At 34.6% G+C, this 17,119-nt stretch overlaps 1 protein-coding gene across 1 annotated transcript; it reads left to right on the top strand.

The window, feature by feature from the left end:
• The first annotated feature begins 1,065 nt into the window (after positions 1-1,065).
• On the top strand, positions 1,066-2,861 carry LOC131060913 (cytochrome P450 716B2-like). The gene is made up of 3 exons (XM_057994352.2): positions 1,066-2,047; positions 2,243-2,430; positions 2,528-2,861. The coding sequence occupies exons 1-3, from the start codon at positions 1,066-1,068 to the stop codon at positions 2,825-2,827; spliced, it is 1,470 nt and encodes a 489-aa protein (XP_057850335.2). The 3' UTR covers positions 2,828-2,861.
• The last annotated feature ends 14,258 nt before the right edge of the window (positions 2,862-17,119 follow it).

Here is a 17,119-nt window from a genome sequence, read left to right on the forward strand (position 1 = left end):
ATGTGATTAGGTGGTATGATTTTCTAGAATGTCAAATTAAGTAAAGAATGCTAACTATCATTTGAATTGTGATGCTTGAATATATTGCTTACATTCATCTTACCTAGCTAAGAGGGAGTGTTAATGCATGATAGCTTCGGTAAGATAAATGATTGAATGAGAGATAAATGAAGTCTCTCATTCAATCATTTATCATATAGATAATCATGATGGAAACCTTCAAGCAATTAATTCTTCTTTGATAGCCATTCTACATTTGCATATAATTAACCTATTCAGTTCGATCAAATCCTTAACATTGATAATCATACTACATCATTTTTTTATGTTCATCGATTACTAATCATGCTCATGCATTCCGATTTGTATCGATTAACATAATTGATAAATATAAAATGATTAATCAAACACCGATTGATATCGGGTTATATGTGCTCCGATTAATATCGGGTGGCATGATAAAGTTTACCGATAGTTATCGGCTGTTAAGACTAAGCATATGCCGATAGTTGTCGTCTGTTAGGATTATGCAAACACCGATAGTCATTGGGTGTTTAAGCATAAACACACTGGTTGGCATTAGTAATGAACATGCATTGTTTGGTATTAACAAAGAGGCATGATCAAGTAATGTCTTGATCAGTCATGACTGATCAAGGCATTGCTTGATCATACCCCACTTGTTATATACATATAGTGAATGGCACTTGTGAGATAGGACATAGAAAATAACAAATGCTCCTCTCACCTGCCACAAATAAGAAGATAGTCAGATTCATATGTTAATTCAGTAATATATAGAAGTAGACCAGTTTAAATAGAATATAACTTGCATATTGAATGTAAATTGAACATCATTTACAGTCTTAACCTTAATTCTAACCCTCACTCTAATTAAATTGATTAAGAAGAATAGATTCCAGTTTGCCAGATTCTTAAAATGTCAATTGTATCAATTTTTAAGATTGTAAGCCAGCAAATTCTTCAATCCGCCACTCACCCGGCACTATAAGTTGTTCCAAGCCTTTCATTCAATGCAAAGAAGTGTCCATTGGGTAATACAGAATGGATTTTGAAATATCCAAGCTTTTCATAGAATTTCAGGAGTCTGGATCTTTGTTTCTAATACTTTCCACTGCAGTTGCAGTTGCAGTAGGTTTAGGATTATTTCTTCTTCATGGTAGAGGGAAGAACATACCTCCTGGAAGTGTAGGCCTGCCTATAATAGGGGAGACCCTTCAATTTCTGAGAGCATATAGAGAATTCCGCCACAAGGAATGGATACAAGAAAGGATTACAAAATATGGGCCTGTCTTCAAGACCTCATTAATGGGTTCCCCCACAGTTGTCCTTACTGGTGAAGCTGGTAACCGTTTTCTCCTCCAGATTGACTACAACATCATGATTACCAAGCAGCCCAAATCTGTGTCAAGGATTGTGGGGAGGACCAACATTCTTGAACTTTGTGGAGATGAGCACAAAAGGATGAGAAGTGCTGTCATGAGATTTCTTAAACCAGATGTCTTGAAGAAAAATGTGGGCAAAACAGATGCGTTTTTGAGACAACATTTTGCTGAGTGTTGGGAAGGAAAGGAGAGTATAATTGTGTTGCCATTGATGAGGCAGCTTGCCTTCAAATTTGCCTGTCATTTGGTTTGCGGTTTGAGCGACACCAATGAGAGGGAAGCACTTCGCCAGGATTTTCTTACAGCCATTAAGGGTATGTGGTCTCTTGCCTGGAATATACCAGGGACCACTTTTAGCAGGAGCTTAAAGGCTCGTCATAGGATTATAAAGCGTTTATCGTTAATCATGGAAGTGAGGAAGCAGGAACTGCAACAAGGAAAGGCTTCTCCTCAACAAGATTTATTGTCATGTTTGCTTACTATGGAGGATGATGGTGATGTTAAAGCACTTACGGAAGAGGAGATCATGGACAATATCATAGCCCTCCTCATAGCTGGCCATGACACTACTGCTACTCTTCTAACCCATATTGTTAGAACCCTGGCCCTGCATCCAAATATCTACCAAAACGTTCTTGATGGTATTGTATTGTTTTCCCTTCACATCTCTTCATTCTATAAATCTAATTGTTTTTTTCTTTAAATGGATTATAAATATCTTATATTGACATTCAATCACTTGTGCCAATTTTCTGAATTTGGTTGTGATTTCTAATTACAGAGAAAAGTTTGATGATCATGATATTATCTAATAAGAAAGTTTGATGATGATGCAGAACAAATGAAGATTGTGGCAGAGAAACCACCAAATGAGAGCCTTACATGGGAAGACATGCAAAAGATGAAATACACATGGAAGGTAGCACAAGAAACTGCTCGCTTGACGCCACCACTTGTTGGAGGTTTCAGAAAAGCAATCAAAGATGTTGAATATGAAGGTTATACTATTCCCAAAGGATGGCAGGTATTTACAATAATGATACTAATGCTAATACTAATGTTTATGTAGTTTTTGGATTTAGGTTTAAGACATTTAACCCTTCTTAAACATCTTCGAACAGCTGTTTTGGGTGACTAGTACTACTCACATGGATGATGAAATCTTCAAAAATGCAAAAGCTTTTGATCCAGCTCATTTTGATAAAGCTATTCCCCCGTTTAGTTATACAGCGTTCGGAGGAGGATCTCGCTTTTGTCCCGGATATGATTTTGCAAAACTGGAGGTGATAGTATTTGTGCATCATCTTGTTTGCAAATATAAGTGGTCATTGGTAAATCCTGATGAAAAGATTATTGGCAATCGTATGCCTATCCCTGCTATGGGCTTGCCAATTAAACTTCATCCAAAGGAGAACATTTAAATTTAAGTTTATGTATGAATGTTGAGTAAGAATTCAGTAGCTGATGAAAAGATTATTGGCAATCGTATGCTTATCCCTGCTATGGGGTTGCCAATTAAACTTCACCCAAAGGAGAAAATTTAAATTTAAGTTTATGTATGAATGTTGAGTAAGAATTCAGTAGCTCCTCCTAGTATAATCGACAAAATTTTTAGAACATGGTGGAATATTTGAAAGAAGCTTTTATTGACTGATTTTCATTGTATGTGCAACCTTCAAAAGCTTAGAACTACATGAGAATCCTTCATTATATAGAAAAGAGGTTGAATCAGAAGTTAGTGGTAGATTCTAACTTCCATGCATATTAATAGGAGATGTGTTTCTAAAGTGTTATTTGCATAGGAAAAGTGTGATGTAGGTGTCATTACATATGATTTTTTTTTTTCATCTCATAAGTAATCTCAATTACATAAGATGAAATGAAAATTAAAAAAATTCTTAAGTTAGGACATAAATATTGCAAATAACTCTGTAACTAAAAAAAGCTAATGTTAGTTCTTCATCTTCTTCATTGTTTGAACCTTCAATATAAAATAACTAGTACTTGCACCAAAAGAGGGTGCAAGGGTTACACCAATAGAAAATACATGTAAGTTAGTATGTTAAAGTGAGATTATTTATTGTTTATTTGATTAGGCAATCCTATCACAACATTTTAAGTGACAAAGGAGCCCTTGTAAGTGATGTAGAGGTAGGACAAATTGAAGTTCATGCCCAATTACTCCTAGAAGACAAGCTGAGATTTATTAGAGAGTTAAAGGGAGAGGGCATGAATGACATGTTGAGTGATGGAGGATGCTCCAACATTAGCAACAAAAGATGTGGGAATCGTTATGGGTGTGGAGAGCTCTGTAGTAGCCATGGAATCTATATATGTAGTTCTCATGTGTGACATAATAAAGATTGTTGGTACAATGAAAATAGAGTGAAGTTTAGTGAGGACAATATACATAAATGTTACATTTTTCCTATTTAGGACAATATTTTGACTCCCCAATATTTGTTTTTCCTGGTGCGAGACAACTATCCAAAAATGCATGCCTTCATTTAATGGCTTCAATGAGTTTTATTTCTTTTATGTGAGACAATATAAAATGATTCAGTGGCATACAAATTTGAAGAAATGAAACTCATTGAGGCCATGGTGAGTGACTTACCTCCAAATTCTACACAAATTGTGCCTTGCTATCAACAATGCCAATATATTTTAAGAAAAATCATATGCACGCCATTCTTTTCTAAACCAAAAATGTTTTACATTCTCTCCATGAATGAACACTATTTATTCTAACTGACAACATGGGCTTTGTTGAGTTGTTTGAAGTCCAAGCATCTCATGGTTCCATAACGATGAGAACACATGATGAAATTTTGTATACTTGACCTTTATCCACACCAAAATTGAAACATAATAATTCAAATACACAAACAATACGCTTGAAATGTATATTTGTCATACATGCACTGTAATATTGCATGTTTCATGGATTTAGGTTTTCTTTTGCAATTAAAATGCCATCTTTGAGCATGCTTTGAGAGTAAATTGTGTAGTAAATTTTCATATTTCTATGCTTCTTAACACAATGTTTATGTTGTGTGACCCTTGAAGAAGCAAGTTAAAAGTTCTCCTTTATCCTTTTTTTCTATATTTGGTACCAGGGATAACTTTAAGAAAGCATCCCTCCGGAAAAAGTGTAAAACCTTGGCAAATCAAGCGTTTTTTTGGGGGGGGAGGGGGATTTAAGTGTATTGGCGATTTTTATCCACCATTTGAAAATTATTTAATTTATTTGGCTAATATTTCATTATTTATGGAAAAATATATATTTTATTGGCAATTTCATGAATTCATTGCCATTAATAGATAAGGCAGATCACATTAAGTCTGGACTCTACACATGTATCGATAAGTGCGACCTCATTGACTCGTCACACATACCTAAAATCCATCGATGATTTTAAATCATTAAATGCTCATAGATCAATGACTAAAGTTTTATTTCGGCCCAAATTTCTAAAGAGAACGTAGTTCTCTAGAAAGTGCATGGAATGGAATTGTATTCAATAGACACATATCAAATGTCATGGTTGATAATGTTGGTCATTTAATATGTCTTGTCACTAACTGCAATTCACTTTGCCCCCACGACTTCCAATATGGTATTTCGTATTGGTTTAGAGTTGTTTGCAATTTCGCACACTAGTGCAACTATGAGAAAGATTTAAAAAAAATTAAAGGAATTAATATGGTTAGAGTTCATAAATTATTACAATTAAGAGATTCAGCTATTTATAGACAATCTTTGTTTCTTTCATCTTCAATTAGCCTTTGGTAGATAAATCGTCGAAGCTCATGGTAGTTAAATTCTACCTCTGGTTTAGGTCTCTTGGCTTAGGTTGTATAATTTGGTATTCTGATTTATCAAGATGGACACTCCTATTTGCTTGATAAGCATGTTTGCAGAGGACCAGAGGGTCTTTTTGGGCTCCGTTAGAGACCCAACCCTCCAATCAGTCAGTAAGGAGGTTGGGATGTTCACTAATGAGGCTGTGAGGATGGTGTTGGGCAGAGAGTTTCTGTGAAATGAAAATAGATACCGTGTTAACACGGACTTTACGTCCCGGTTCTTGGTGTCTCGTTTGGACCTCGGAGGTGACAAGGTGGATATGTTGTTGCTGTTAGGGTAAGTGCACAAAGTTGTGTCCACTTAGTGTGGAATTTTTACACTTAGAAAAAAAAGGCAAATCTCACGGAACGCATGAGAAATGAAATGGGATCCCGTTTCACGTCAGGATCCCGAGCCAAAATTTGAAATGGGATCCTGTTTAGCTTCAGGATCCCGAGCCTAGATCTAAGAAACGGGACCCCGTTTCAAAAACAAAATGAGATCTCGTTTGGAAACGGGATTTTGTTTCAAAAATGGGATCCAAAAACAAAACGGGATCAAACGAAATCCCATTTCCTTTAAAAAAAAATAACAAAAATTAATAATTTTTTAAAATTTGTTTTAATAAAAAATACAAGCTATAAATACATGAAATATAAAATTTATATATAATTCACATTACTCTTTGTCTTTTTTTTCCTTTCTATCTCACTTTGTCCCCTCTCTCCCAAAATCTAAAACTATGTCTCTACCTCTCTCTCACGTCCTAACTCTTTACTCTTTATCTTCGCTATCTCTATACACCTCCCCTTACTCCCTACCTACCTATATATTTCTCTATATATACATCTCTAGCCCTCTCTTAACGTACCATCTCTCTCTCCCAACCAACTTATCTTTCTCTACATATGTCATAATAGGTCCTACTAAGGGGTCTTATGTCATAATAGGTCATATTTTGTCATAATAGGCCGTATTTTGTCATAATAGGTTGCATTATGACATTATAGGTCCTATTATGTCATAATAGGTCATATTATGAAATAATACCCCTTAACAAGTCCTAGTAAGGGGTATAAAGTCATAATAGGTCTTCTTAAGGGGTTTTACGATATAATATGACCTATGATGTCATAATAGGACCTATGATGACATAATAGGACCTATTACATCATCATAGATCTTATTATGTCATTATTAGTCCTATTATGACATAATACCCTTTAACAGGTCCTACAAAGGGGTATAATGTCATAATAGGTCCTCTTAAGGGGTCTTATGACATTATAGAACCTATTATGACATAATAGGTCCTAATATGTGATAATCGATCTTATTATGTCATAATAGATCCTACTAAGGGGTTTTATGTCATAATAGGTCCTGTTAAGGGGTCTTATGACATAATAGGTTGTATTATGTCACAATAGGTCCTATTATGTCACAATAGGTCCTATTATGTCACAATGTGACTTATTATGACCTAATAAGTCATATTATGACATTATAGGTCCTATTAAGTCACAATGTGACCTATTATGACATAACATGTCGTATTATGACATTATAGGTCATATTATGTCACAATAGGTCCTGTTATGACATAATACTCCTTAACTCTCTCTAAAAGTACCATCTCTCTCTCTCAACCAACTTATCTTTCTCTACATATGTCATTTTAGGTCCTACTAAGGGGTCTTATGTCATAATAGGTCCTAGTAAGAGGTATAATGTCATAATAGGTCCTCTAAAGGGGTCTTGTGACATAATAAGTCGTATTATGACATAATAGGTCATATTATGTCATAATATGACCTATTATGTCACAATGGGGCCTATTATGACATAATAGGTCATATTATGACATTATAGGTCCTATTATGTCACAATAGGTCATATTATGACATAATACCCGTTAACAAGTCCTAGTAAGGGGTATACAGTCATAATAGGTCCTCTTAAGTGGTTTTATGACATAATATGACCTATGATGTCATAATAAGACCTATGGTGACATAATAGGACCTATTGCATCATCATAGATCCTATTATGTCATTATTAGTCCTATTATGACATAATACCCTTTAACAGGTCCTAGTAAGGGGTATAATGTCATAATAGGTCCCCTTAAGGGGTCTTATGACATAATAGGACCTATTATGACATGACAGGTCCTCTTAAGGGATCTTATGACATTATAGGACCCTATTATGACATAATAGGTCCTATTATGTCATAATCAACCCTATTATGTCATAATAGGTCCTACTAAGGTCCGTCTTATGTCATAATAGGTCCTAGTAAGAGGTATAATGTCATAATAGGTCCTCTAAAGGGGTCTTTTGACATAATAGGACCTAGTATGACATAATAGGTCCTATTATGTGATAATCTATCATATTATGTCATAATAGGTTCTACTAAGGGGTCTTATGTCATAATAGGTCCTAGTAAGAGGTATAATGCCATAATAGGTTTTCTTAAGAGGTCTTATGACATAATAGGACCTATTATGACATAATAGGTTGTATTATGTCATAATAGGACCTATTATGTCACAATAGGACATATTATGATATTATAGGTCTTATTATGTCACAATAGGACATATTATGACATTATAGGTCCTATTATGTCACAATAGGTCATGTTATGACATAATACCCCTCAACTCTATCTAAACATACCATCTCTTTCTTCCAACCAACTTATCTTTCTCTACATATGTCATAATAGGTCCTACTAAAGGGTCTTATGTCATAACAGGTCCTCTTAAGGGGTCTTATGAAATAATAGATCGTATTATGACATAATAGGTTGTATTATGACATAATAAGTCGTATTATGTCATAATAGGACCTATTATGTCATAATGGGACCTATTATGACATAATAGGTCATATTATGACATTATAGGTCCTATTATATCGCAATAGGTCCTATTATGACATAATACCCCTTAACATGTCCTAGTAAGGGGTATAAAGTCATAATAGGTCCTCTTAAGGGGTTTTATGACATAATATGACCTATGATGTCATAATAGGACCTATGATGACATAATAGGACCTATTACATCATCATAGATCATATTATGTCATAATTGGTCCTTTTATGACATAATACCCTTTAACAGTTCCTACCGAGGGGCATAATGTTATAATAGGTCCTTTTAAGGGGTCTTATAACATAATAGGACCAATTATGACATAACAGGTTCTCTTAAGGGGTCTTATGACATTATAGGACCTATATGACATAATAGGTCCTATTATATGATAATCGATCCTATTATGTCATAATAGGTCCTACTAAGGGGTCTTATGTCATAATAGGTCCTAGTAAGAGGTATAATGTCATAATAGGTCCTCTTAAGGGGTATTATGACACAAAAGGACCTATTATGTCACAAAAAGACCTATTATGACATAATAGGTCGTATTATGACATTATAGGCCATATTATGACATTATAGGTCTTGTTATGACATAATACCCCTTAACAAGTCCTACTAAGGGGTATAAAGTCATAATAGTTCCTCTTAAGGGATTTTATGACATAATATGACCTATGATGTCATAATAGGACCTATGATGACATAATATGACCTATTATGTCATCATAGGTCCTATTATGACATAATACCCTTCAATAGGTCCTACTAAGGGGTATAATGTAATAATACATCCTCTTAAGGGGTAGATTATGACATAATAGGACCTATTCCTCTTAAGGGGTCTTATGACATTATAGGACCTATTATGACATAATAGGTCTTACTATGGGGTCTTAAGTCATAATAGTTCCTGTGTGTGTGAAAAGTGGAATAAGAATATGTATCTGCAAGACACAACACTTCAATCAAGTCATTACATGCATGGTTAATAAGCTATAATCAATGAATAATAAACTATAACAAATCGACCCATTGCCTTCTAAAAGATGCGAGTATAAGATTGCTCTCAGATTATTTAGCAATACTAGTGACTAGACAACATCAAGACGAAGGATTTAATCTATATGAGCATGATGAATGCTAGATGGATGCAATATTGATCTAACAAGATTTAAGCAATATTAAGATAAATGATTTAATCAATACGAAATAATTAATATGCAATATATCAATGAGTCTAGAGCAAAAACAGTATAATAACGATGTATTCTCCAACCTCCCTTTGAATGAGAGATGAGCTTGAATTTATAGAAAATTCAGAAAGAAACCAACGGTTGAGATCAAATGATGATGAGCGGACAAGATTTTCCAAGAGGAAGCACAATCCAGGTGAATTGATGTGATTGGATGCTTTTCTCAGTTTTAAAGGAAATTGAACTAAAATTAATATTAAATCAAGAAAAAACTGATTTAAAGGAAATTGAACTAAAATTAAGATAAAATCAGGAAAAAACTGATTTGTTATCTATTTCATTCAATTTTAATATTTAATTGTTTTAATTGCTTTCTTTGAGATTATCTATCAATTTTTAATTTGTTTTTTCAAGATTATCTCCAATTGATTTCTTTTCTCAAATTTTAATTCTTTTTTGTTAATTAATTCCTTTTTTGATTTATTTCCATTTTTGAAGATTTGTGCTCATAATTGATTTATTTATTTGAATTAATTCCTCTTTCTTGATTTGTTTCCTTTTTTGAAGATTTATGGCAATTTGATTTATTTAATTAAATATGCTAGGATATTTAATAAAATAAATAAGATAATTGTTTAAAAATGATTTAATTGGAATGATTTAATTAATTAAATAAATATTTAATTAATAATGAGTGATTGATTTTGCCATGTAACATTGGATGATTAAAGAATTAATTGTGTGCTCAAGATTGATTTAATTGCCTTTGGTTAGGACCTTGGTGATGTTGTCAAGATTAGGGGCTCATGGTTTAGATGACCAATTTTAGGGTATTACATTTGCCCCTCTTTGAATTAATGTGCGAGCAGCGCATTGGTTCAAAGAAAATTTGATGTCTAGGAGATGTCAGTTCTGAACTTGATTGATCACAAACTACATAAAAAAGCAAGGTGTTTAGTTTGATTCGAAGTGACAAAGCTGAATAAAGTCTGATTAACGTGATACCATTCCAAAACTTGATTGAACTTGGGAACGATAGAAAGTAAAAGATACCAAACTTGAACTTGATTGATCAAGAAGCAGATCTTACTGATCTAGAACTTGATTGATCTAGACATAGTGAGTGATGATAAAAATCGATCTTGAACGTGATTGATCAATATATGATAAAGATAAATTGTTCAGCTTGATCAAGAAATGAATACCAAACATCTGTTTAGATTTAGCATGATCGAAGATACTCTTTAAACCCTTGATTGAGTTTAAATGAATAATCAACTTGATAAAAAGTGATGAAACTGATTAACGTTAAGAGATTGATTCAGACGAAGACAAATATCAACTTGATATGAAGCGATGAAACTGATATGTCCCTAGAGATTGATTTGGTTCAGATGATCGAGAAATCTCAACTTGATATAAAGCGATGAAGTTGAGATGCCCCTAGCGATGAGGTCTTATTTGATTGATTTTCTTTAGTTGAAAATATTTTTTTTGCTCGACTTTCGATGAAGATTTGAAAATTTTCTCGACATTGAAGAATGTGAGGTCATAAGGTCACGAGTATGCCCCCTCGGGAGTGAAATCGAAAAATAGTGAGGGTACATGATGATTATAGGCAATTTTGAGCGATGATAAGTTGTTTTGAGCACAAATGATTTAGAGGAATTTTTGAAATTTTAGCGAGAAATTGAGCACAAAGTTGATTTGTAGAAATTAAATTGAGATTCAGCATTGATTAACGAGAAATTGAGCACAATTAGAAGAGAGAATGAGATTTTGATGAAAAGAGTGCTAAGTGGTCCAAATTTTGAATTGACTAGCAAAATGATCTCGATTTTCGATTTCAATCTCGAAAATAGACTCAGGACAACCGATTTACAAGCTCGTGATTTGATTTCATCGTACTTGTGTTGATGGATTATGAGATGTTGTTCTATATGCTTTATTCTATATGTATGCATTTCTTTTCAGAATGAATGTATGCAATGCAAATGATCATGGATGTCTATTTTTGTTTCTTTTCATATTCAAATAAATGATAATGCAAATGAGTAATGAATAATGAGTAATGCAGTTTTTTTCATTTTTCTATGCAATAAGATGAATGCAAATGAATGATAATGAATGATCCAATGTTTTCATTTTCCTATGCAATAAGATGGATGTAAATAAATGATAATGAATGCATGAATTTATATGAAATGCTCATGTATGCAGCTAACATCTCAAAACACAAGTACTCGATCGGAGAAATGATGAAAAGAGACCACTTAGCGAAGAAATGATGATGCTCCCAACTCTTGTTCAAAAGATAAAGAGATCATTGTTATTATATTGAAATCACTCCAAATTCACAAAATGCAGAATGAAATGCAAAATGAGATGCAAAATGAAATGCAATCCTAAACCTAGTCACTAGATTTGAACAACTTAATTTTCATCATTGAGCGTTTTACAATTATAGCAGGCAGAATAGAGTTAATTTCTTTTCATGTGCAATATTAATTATCTTGTCTGCAATGACCTTTTTTTCTCGTTCATATCCTTGGACAGATTACACATGGACGTGGATTGCACAATGAAGAAATTCCCTCAAAACAAACAAAGAAATGATGGGAACCTCCTTGTAGCATTCAAATAAGCAGAGTTGAGGTATGTGAGGTGATTCCACCTTGATGTGAAGGCTCTTATCACATACACCTAGCTAATTTAGATGTTTCCAGATCATTGGGATCAGTCCTTCAAGCAACAAACAAGAAAATATTATGCCCCCAATCCTTTCTCCTCTTAGTCAAGATAGACTTCCTCGAGTTACTGAGAGGGATAATAATCGAAAACCAATATAAAAGACAACACACAAATAAAATTTTCATGCATATCTCAAACAATTTAGTGATTTTTTTCCGTTATGTTGTTTTGCTTGTTTACTTAGTGATAAAACTTTTCAGTAGTCAGGAGACAGGTAACTGACTCGGAGTAGATGACCAGGTTTCACTGACGTAAGATTTGCTTGGCTGACACTGCTTAGGACATGTAAAGTGCTCTGCCGATTACCCTAAGACTATGACAATGATCGGTTTCAAGCCATGAGGGTTCCAACGAGCCAGGATGTCACAAAAGTGACCAAAAGATATGTACAAGTGAAAGCAAAGATACATGAAAGTAGGAATGTCAATGTTGCATTGATAGATGGAGCGCTTGAGTACAAGAGGCACCTGTTTGCCAGGTTTTCACCTGCTTGGCAGAAATTCATATTTTTTTTGTTTACCAAGGTGCCTGTTTACCAGGTTTTCACCAGGGCATTTTCTCTCTTTTTTCCTTTTTTTTTTTCTGTTTTTCTTAGGACTTTTTCTGATTTTTATGATTTCTTCAGGACATTTTTTTATTTTTTTGATTTTGTTTCAGGACATTTTATGATTTTTTTTTATTTTTTAATGTTTTCCCCTAGTGTCTAGCAAGGCAAAAGGGATTTTGAGTACATGAATGGATAAGCGAATGATGGTGGATGCTTTCAAGGACTATCTCACAACATTAATCCAAGCACATGTTCCAGATATAGCAATATAAACCAAGGATTTTAGCGATGTAAAGCAAGGATTTTAGCAATGTAAAGAAATGATATAGTGTCACTAATCCATATGGTCCAAAGAAGTGGCCATGTCAAGAGATTTGTGGAAAGCATGTTTTTGCATTTTGTCCATAGTGTTGATCAAGATCAAGGGATAGATTTGAATAGGATACAAATAGGATAATCAAGATCAAAGGTGGAAAACAGATATGAATGTAGATAGAGCGAATGAGGGATAATGGAGGATGAAGGATAATGGAGGAAGAAGGATAATAGATGGATGTACATGGATGGAACTTGCCCCCAGTGTAAAGTGAAAAAGGATAATGGATTACGCATGATGCCTGTTTGCCAAGTTTTCATCATGGTACTTTCCCAAGGCGCCACAAGAAGTGGTTTTCACACAAGGACAAATTTATTTCTCTTTACTTTTTTTTTTTTCATTTTTTTCATCATTTTTTTTTTTCTTTTGGAAGATAATGGAGGCATGATAGGGGATGGAAGAAGGACCCCAACTTATCGCTTCTTTGGATGGTACCCTTAGAATATGAGTTGCAATAGACCATGGCTATAAAGGTATGCTCAAAGATGTTGGCAAGATAATGAAATGAAACTAGGGCAAGGATTTATGCAAAGGATTGGATAAGAGGGATGGAAGGTTGAAAAAGAGGTGTTGGATAATGGATGGGATGTTGGAAGAATTGTTTATGGATAGATGGAAATGTTGGAAGGATCAACATTGGCACATGACTTGAGGGATGGTGGACATATGGAGGAGAAGTGAAGCTCAGATTTTGAGATTTGGATGGAGGAAAGGTTACATATTTTGAGGCATAAGAACCCAAAATGGATGAAGGAGGTGATGGAGGAATAGACTCGGAAGCTTTGGATGGAGGAACAACAATTTTGGATGCCAATTTTGATTTTTCTTTAGATTGTTGTGCTTCAAGTACCCACTTAGGGATCCACATGGTTTTTGATTTTTCATGCTTTTGTAGTTCCTTAGAGCGCATTGCTTGTACAAGTGACTTAGGAACCCATATAACTTTTGACTTTTCTTCTTTCTTTGTTGGCCTTTGTGGCGTTTTGTATTTTTCTTTTCCTTTTTGGATCATATTTTTCTTTGTTTTGACATGTCGATTAGATGGGACATGTTGATCCTTGAATACATGTGGATTGCTTGATTTATGACTTTTATGCTTGGCATCCAAATTCCTTGGAGGGAGAAAAGAATGTGTGGATGGATAAGAATGATATGGAGGTCTTTTAGATGGATGGAAGGTACTCGAAGATGTGTGCCTTTGTTGATCCTTCATAAGGGATGAAAGGATATAGGGACCTAGAATGGATGGAAGCGATGATGGGGAAAGCACGTATTTGGATTTAACTGGAGAAATGTAGGATTTATGAGGGATACCAACATCTTGAGAGTGAGCAATGTATCCATGATAATCAATATTTTATTTTATAGTAAGGGGTTCTAATATACCATGTTCATGAATATTTAACCCTTTTCTTTGATGATGCATGCTTTGAAATATCTTTTTAACAAAGGATTTCTTCTTACTTTTGATGCTAGAGGCAAGTCCATTTTGAGGTGGAGGTGTCTTGCAAGGAATGATAGGACCATGAGAGGGCTTTGTGGGCATGATGGACTCTTGAGGTGAACATGGAGGATTATGACAAGAAGATGAAGGGATACTTTGATCTTGACATGGAAGACGACCATTGGATAGAGTAGGAAGGGTGTTTGACTCTTCATTTTGAACAGGATCGTTTGAAAAGGTGGAAGAGGCATCATGATCTTGCTTAGGAAGGATGCTTTGCTCTTGAGATGGAAGGGGATCTTCTTAGAAGAAATGGAAAGGTATAATGGGATCATCATGGGATTCTAGTGAAATGGGATCTTTTTCAATCATTAGATGAGATTGAGGAGTTTTGGTGTCTTGATCTTGATTTATGGTAGGACTTATTCTTCCTTTTTCCAGATTATCCTCTTGACATGGAGTCACTTCTAAGGAAGGGATAGCATTTTTCATAGGCATAGGGGATTCTTGGAAGGTCTCCATATTTTGATATGATGGGGAAGCATTTTGGAAATGGCCTTCTGGAGTGGGTACGTTTGGAATTGAAGTGTATGATGACATAGGATCTGGGATTTTTAAATCTTTAGAGGAACTTGTATCAATATTGGCATTAACTTGGATTTCCATAGGAGATAGCCCTTGAAGGTAAACATCGGAAGTTTCATTGTTTGAAGGAGATGGTATGGATTGTTGTTGAGACATTTTAGGAGATGAAGGCATCATGGAAGGGATGGAGGCCACATATGGAGCCTTGCTAGACATAGGTTCATGATTTTGATTATGCTTAGAAGTAGTTCCTTCTTTTTCTTTAGGTGAGTCATTAGGATCTTCAATTTTAATGACACCATCATCAAGGAGATCTTGAATCTTATGTTTTAATTTCATACACATTGAATTCTTATGTTTGTTATGGGTAAGTGCACCAAGATGGTGAACAAAAAGGGGGGTATAAGTGGCCACTTTTTTTTTTTTGAAAATAGGTAAACCTAAACGTCAAAGAGCTATTTGAAGGTCATGCACTCAAAACTAGGCATTGAAAAAAGAATAAGAATTGTAGTACTATGAATCTAGTTTCTAAACTACTATTTTTAAAAAAAGATTGGATAATATTAAGAGGGTCAAACCTTTCACGCACAAAAAACTGTTCCTGATTTTTTCAGAAAAATATAACATAGCTGTTTTCGTGCGTTGCACAAAATATATAGTTAGATTTAGTATTTTGAAAAACCCTTTAGTAGGATGATAGGTAAGAGTGAGATCATGAAGTTGTGTATTTTTTTGTAATTTTTTGTCAAGTATTTTATTTTTTATGATTTTTGGAAGTGACCGCATCCTGAAAATTTGGTACCTATTTGTGCGCTGGGCATAACTTGCATCAAAATAATAAAAAAAGCAATTTTTTTAAAAAAAAGTGTATAGAATCTAGTGTAGAACAATAATATATAATTTATTTTGAATTTGGTCAAGTATATCAAAAGTTATTAAAAAAATGGTAGACATATGTCTGTGAGGACTGGCAAGGCACTGATAAAGAAAATTAAAGTTTACTATGCTAATGTTGTCCAAAAATTAAAAAAATTATATGGTTAGAAAACTAAGAAGATGCATGAGATTATGGTGGTAATTTTAGAGATACCCACTTTATCATTTGTAAACCTGATGACGATGAAGTCAAGAAATCATGGTGGAGGATGAAAAAACGTGTAAAGGAACAAAAAAGGGGGGAAAATGGGCTTGCAAGCCTTAGGGTCATTTTCCAACCCTCTTACCAAGCCAAAACCCGTACAGGTTTTGAAGAATCAAAAGTACTATTCGCAGTTCTTCATAACCCGTACGGGTTATGAAAAACTAGAAATAATTTTTTTTGTTTCACAAAACCCGTACGGGTTATGAAGAACTAAAACATTTTTTCTGGTTTCACAAAACCCGTACAGGTTATGAAGACATAATAATGTATGCTTGTAAACCTAGCATTTAATACACATGTTTTAGACATACCTAGATAATATGTGTTTATGTATGTATATATGCATATCTATAGTTATATATACATATATTTATATAGATATATGTATATATGTTTGTATACATGCATGTACCTCTTCTTTTCCTCTCTCTCTCTCTCATCTTACTTCCCCCATCATTGTCTTTGTCTATTCTGAGCCCTAATTGTCTTTCTTGAGTTCTATCTCATCTCTCACCCCCTCACACTTTTCTATTTTTTGATTCTCTCACCCTTTTCTCCTTCTTGTTCTCTCTCTACCTCATGTCTCTCACCCTCTCCTCTCTCTCTCTCTCTCTCACACACACACACACACACACACACAATATCCTATCCTATTCTCACCCTCTCCCCCTTCTCTCTTTCTCTCCCCCTCCCTCTCCCTCTCCCCCCTCTCCCTCCCCCTTTCGTTATCTTAAATCTCTCTTTATCTCCCTCTCTCTCTCCTATACTCTCTCTCTCTCTCCCCCTCTCCCTCTCTTTATCCTATTCTCCCCATCTCAACCCTCCCTCTCCCTTCCTCTCTCCCTCTCCCCCTCTCCTTTTCCCAATCTCCCTCTCCCCCTCTCCTTTCCCAAATCTCCCTCTCTCCCTCCCCCTCTCCTTCTCTCCCTCTC

This window comes from Cryptomeria japonica, chromosome 5 (assembly GCF_030272615.1).
Source record: "Cryptomeria japonica chromosome 5, Sugi_1.0, whole genome shotgun sequence".
NCBI lineage: Eukaryota > Viridiplantae > Streptophyta > Pinopsida > Cupressales > Cupressaceae > Cryptomeria > Cryptomeria japonica.

Coding starts and splice junctions, on each gene's coding strand:
- LOC131060913 (XM_057994352.2), top strand. CDS start 1,066: ATGGATTTTGAAATATCCAAGCTTTTCATAGAATTTCAGGAGTCTGGA. Junction 2,048..2,242: donor CTACCAAAACGTTCTTGATG/GTATTGTATTGT, acceptor ATGATGATGCAG/AACAAATGAAGATTGTGGCA. Junction 2,431..2,527: donor CTATTCCCAAAGGATGGCAG/GTATTTACAATA, acceptor ATCTTCGAACAG/CTGTTTTGGGTGACTAGTAC.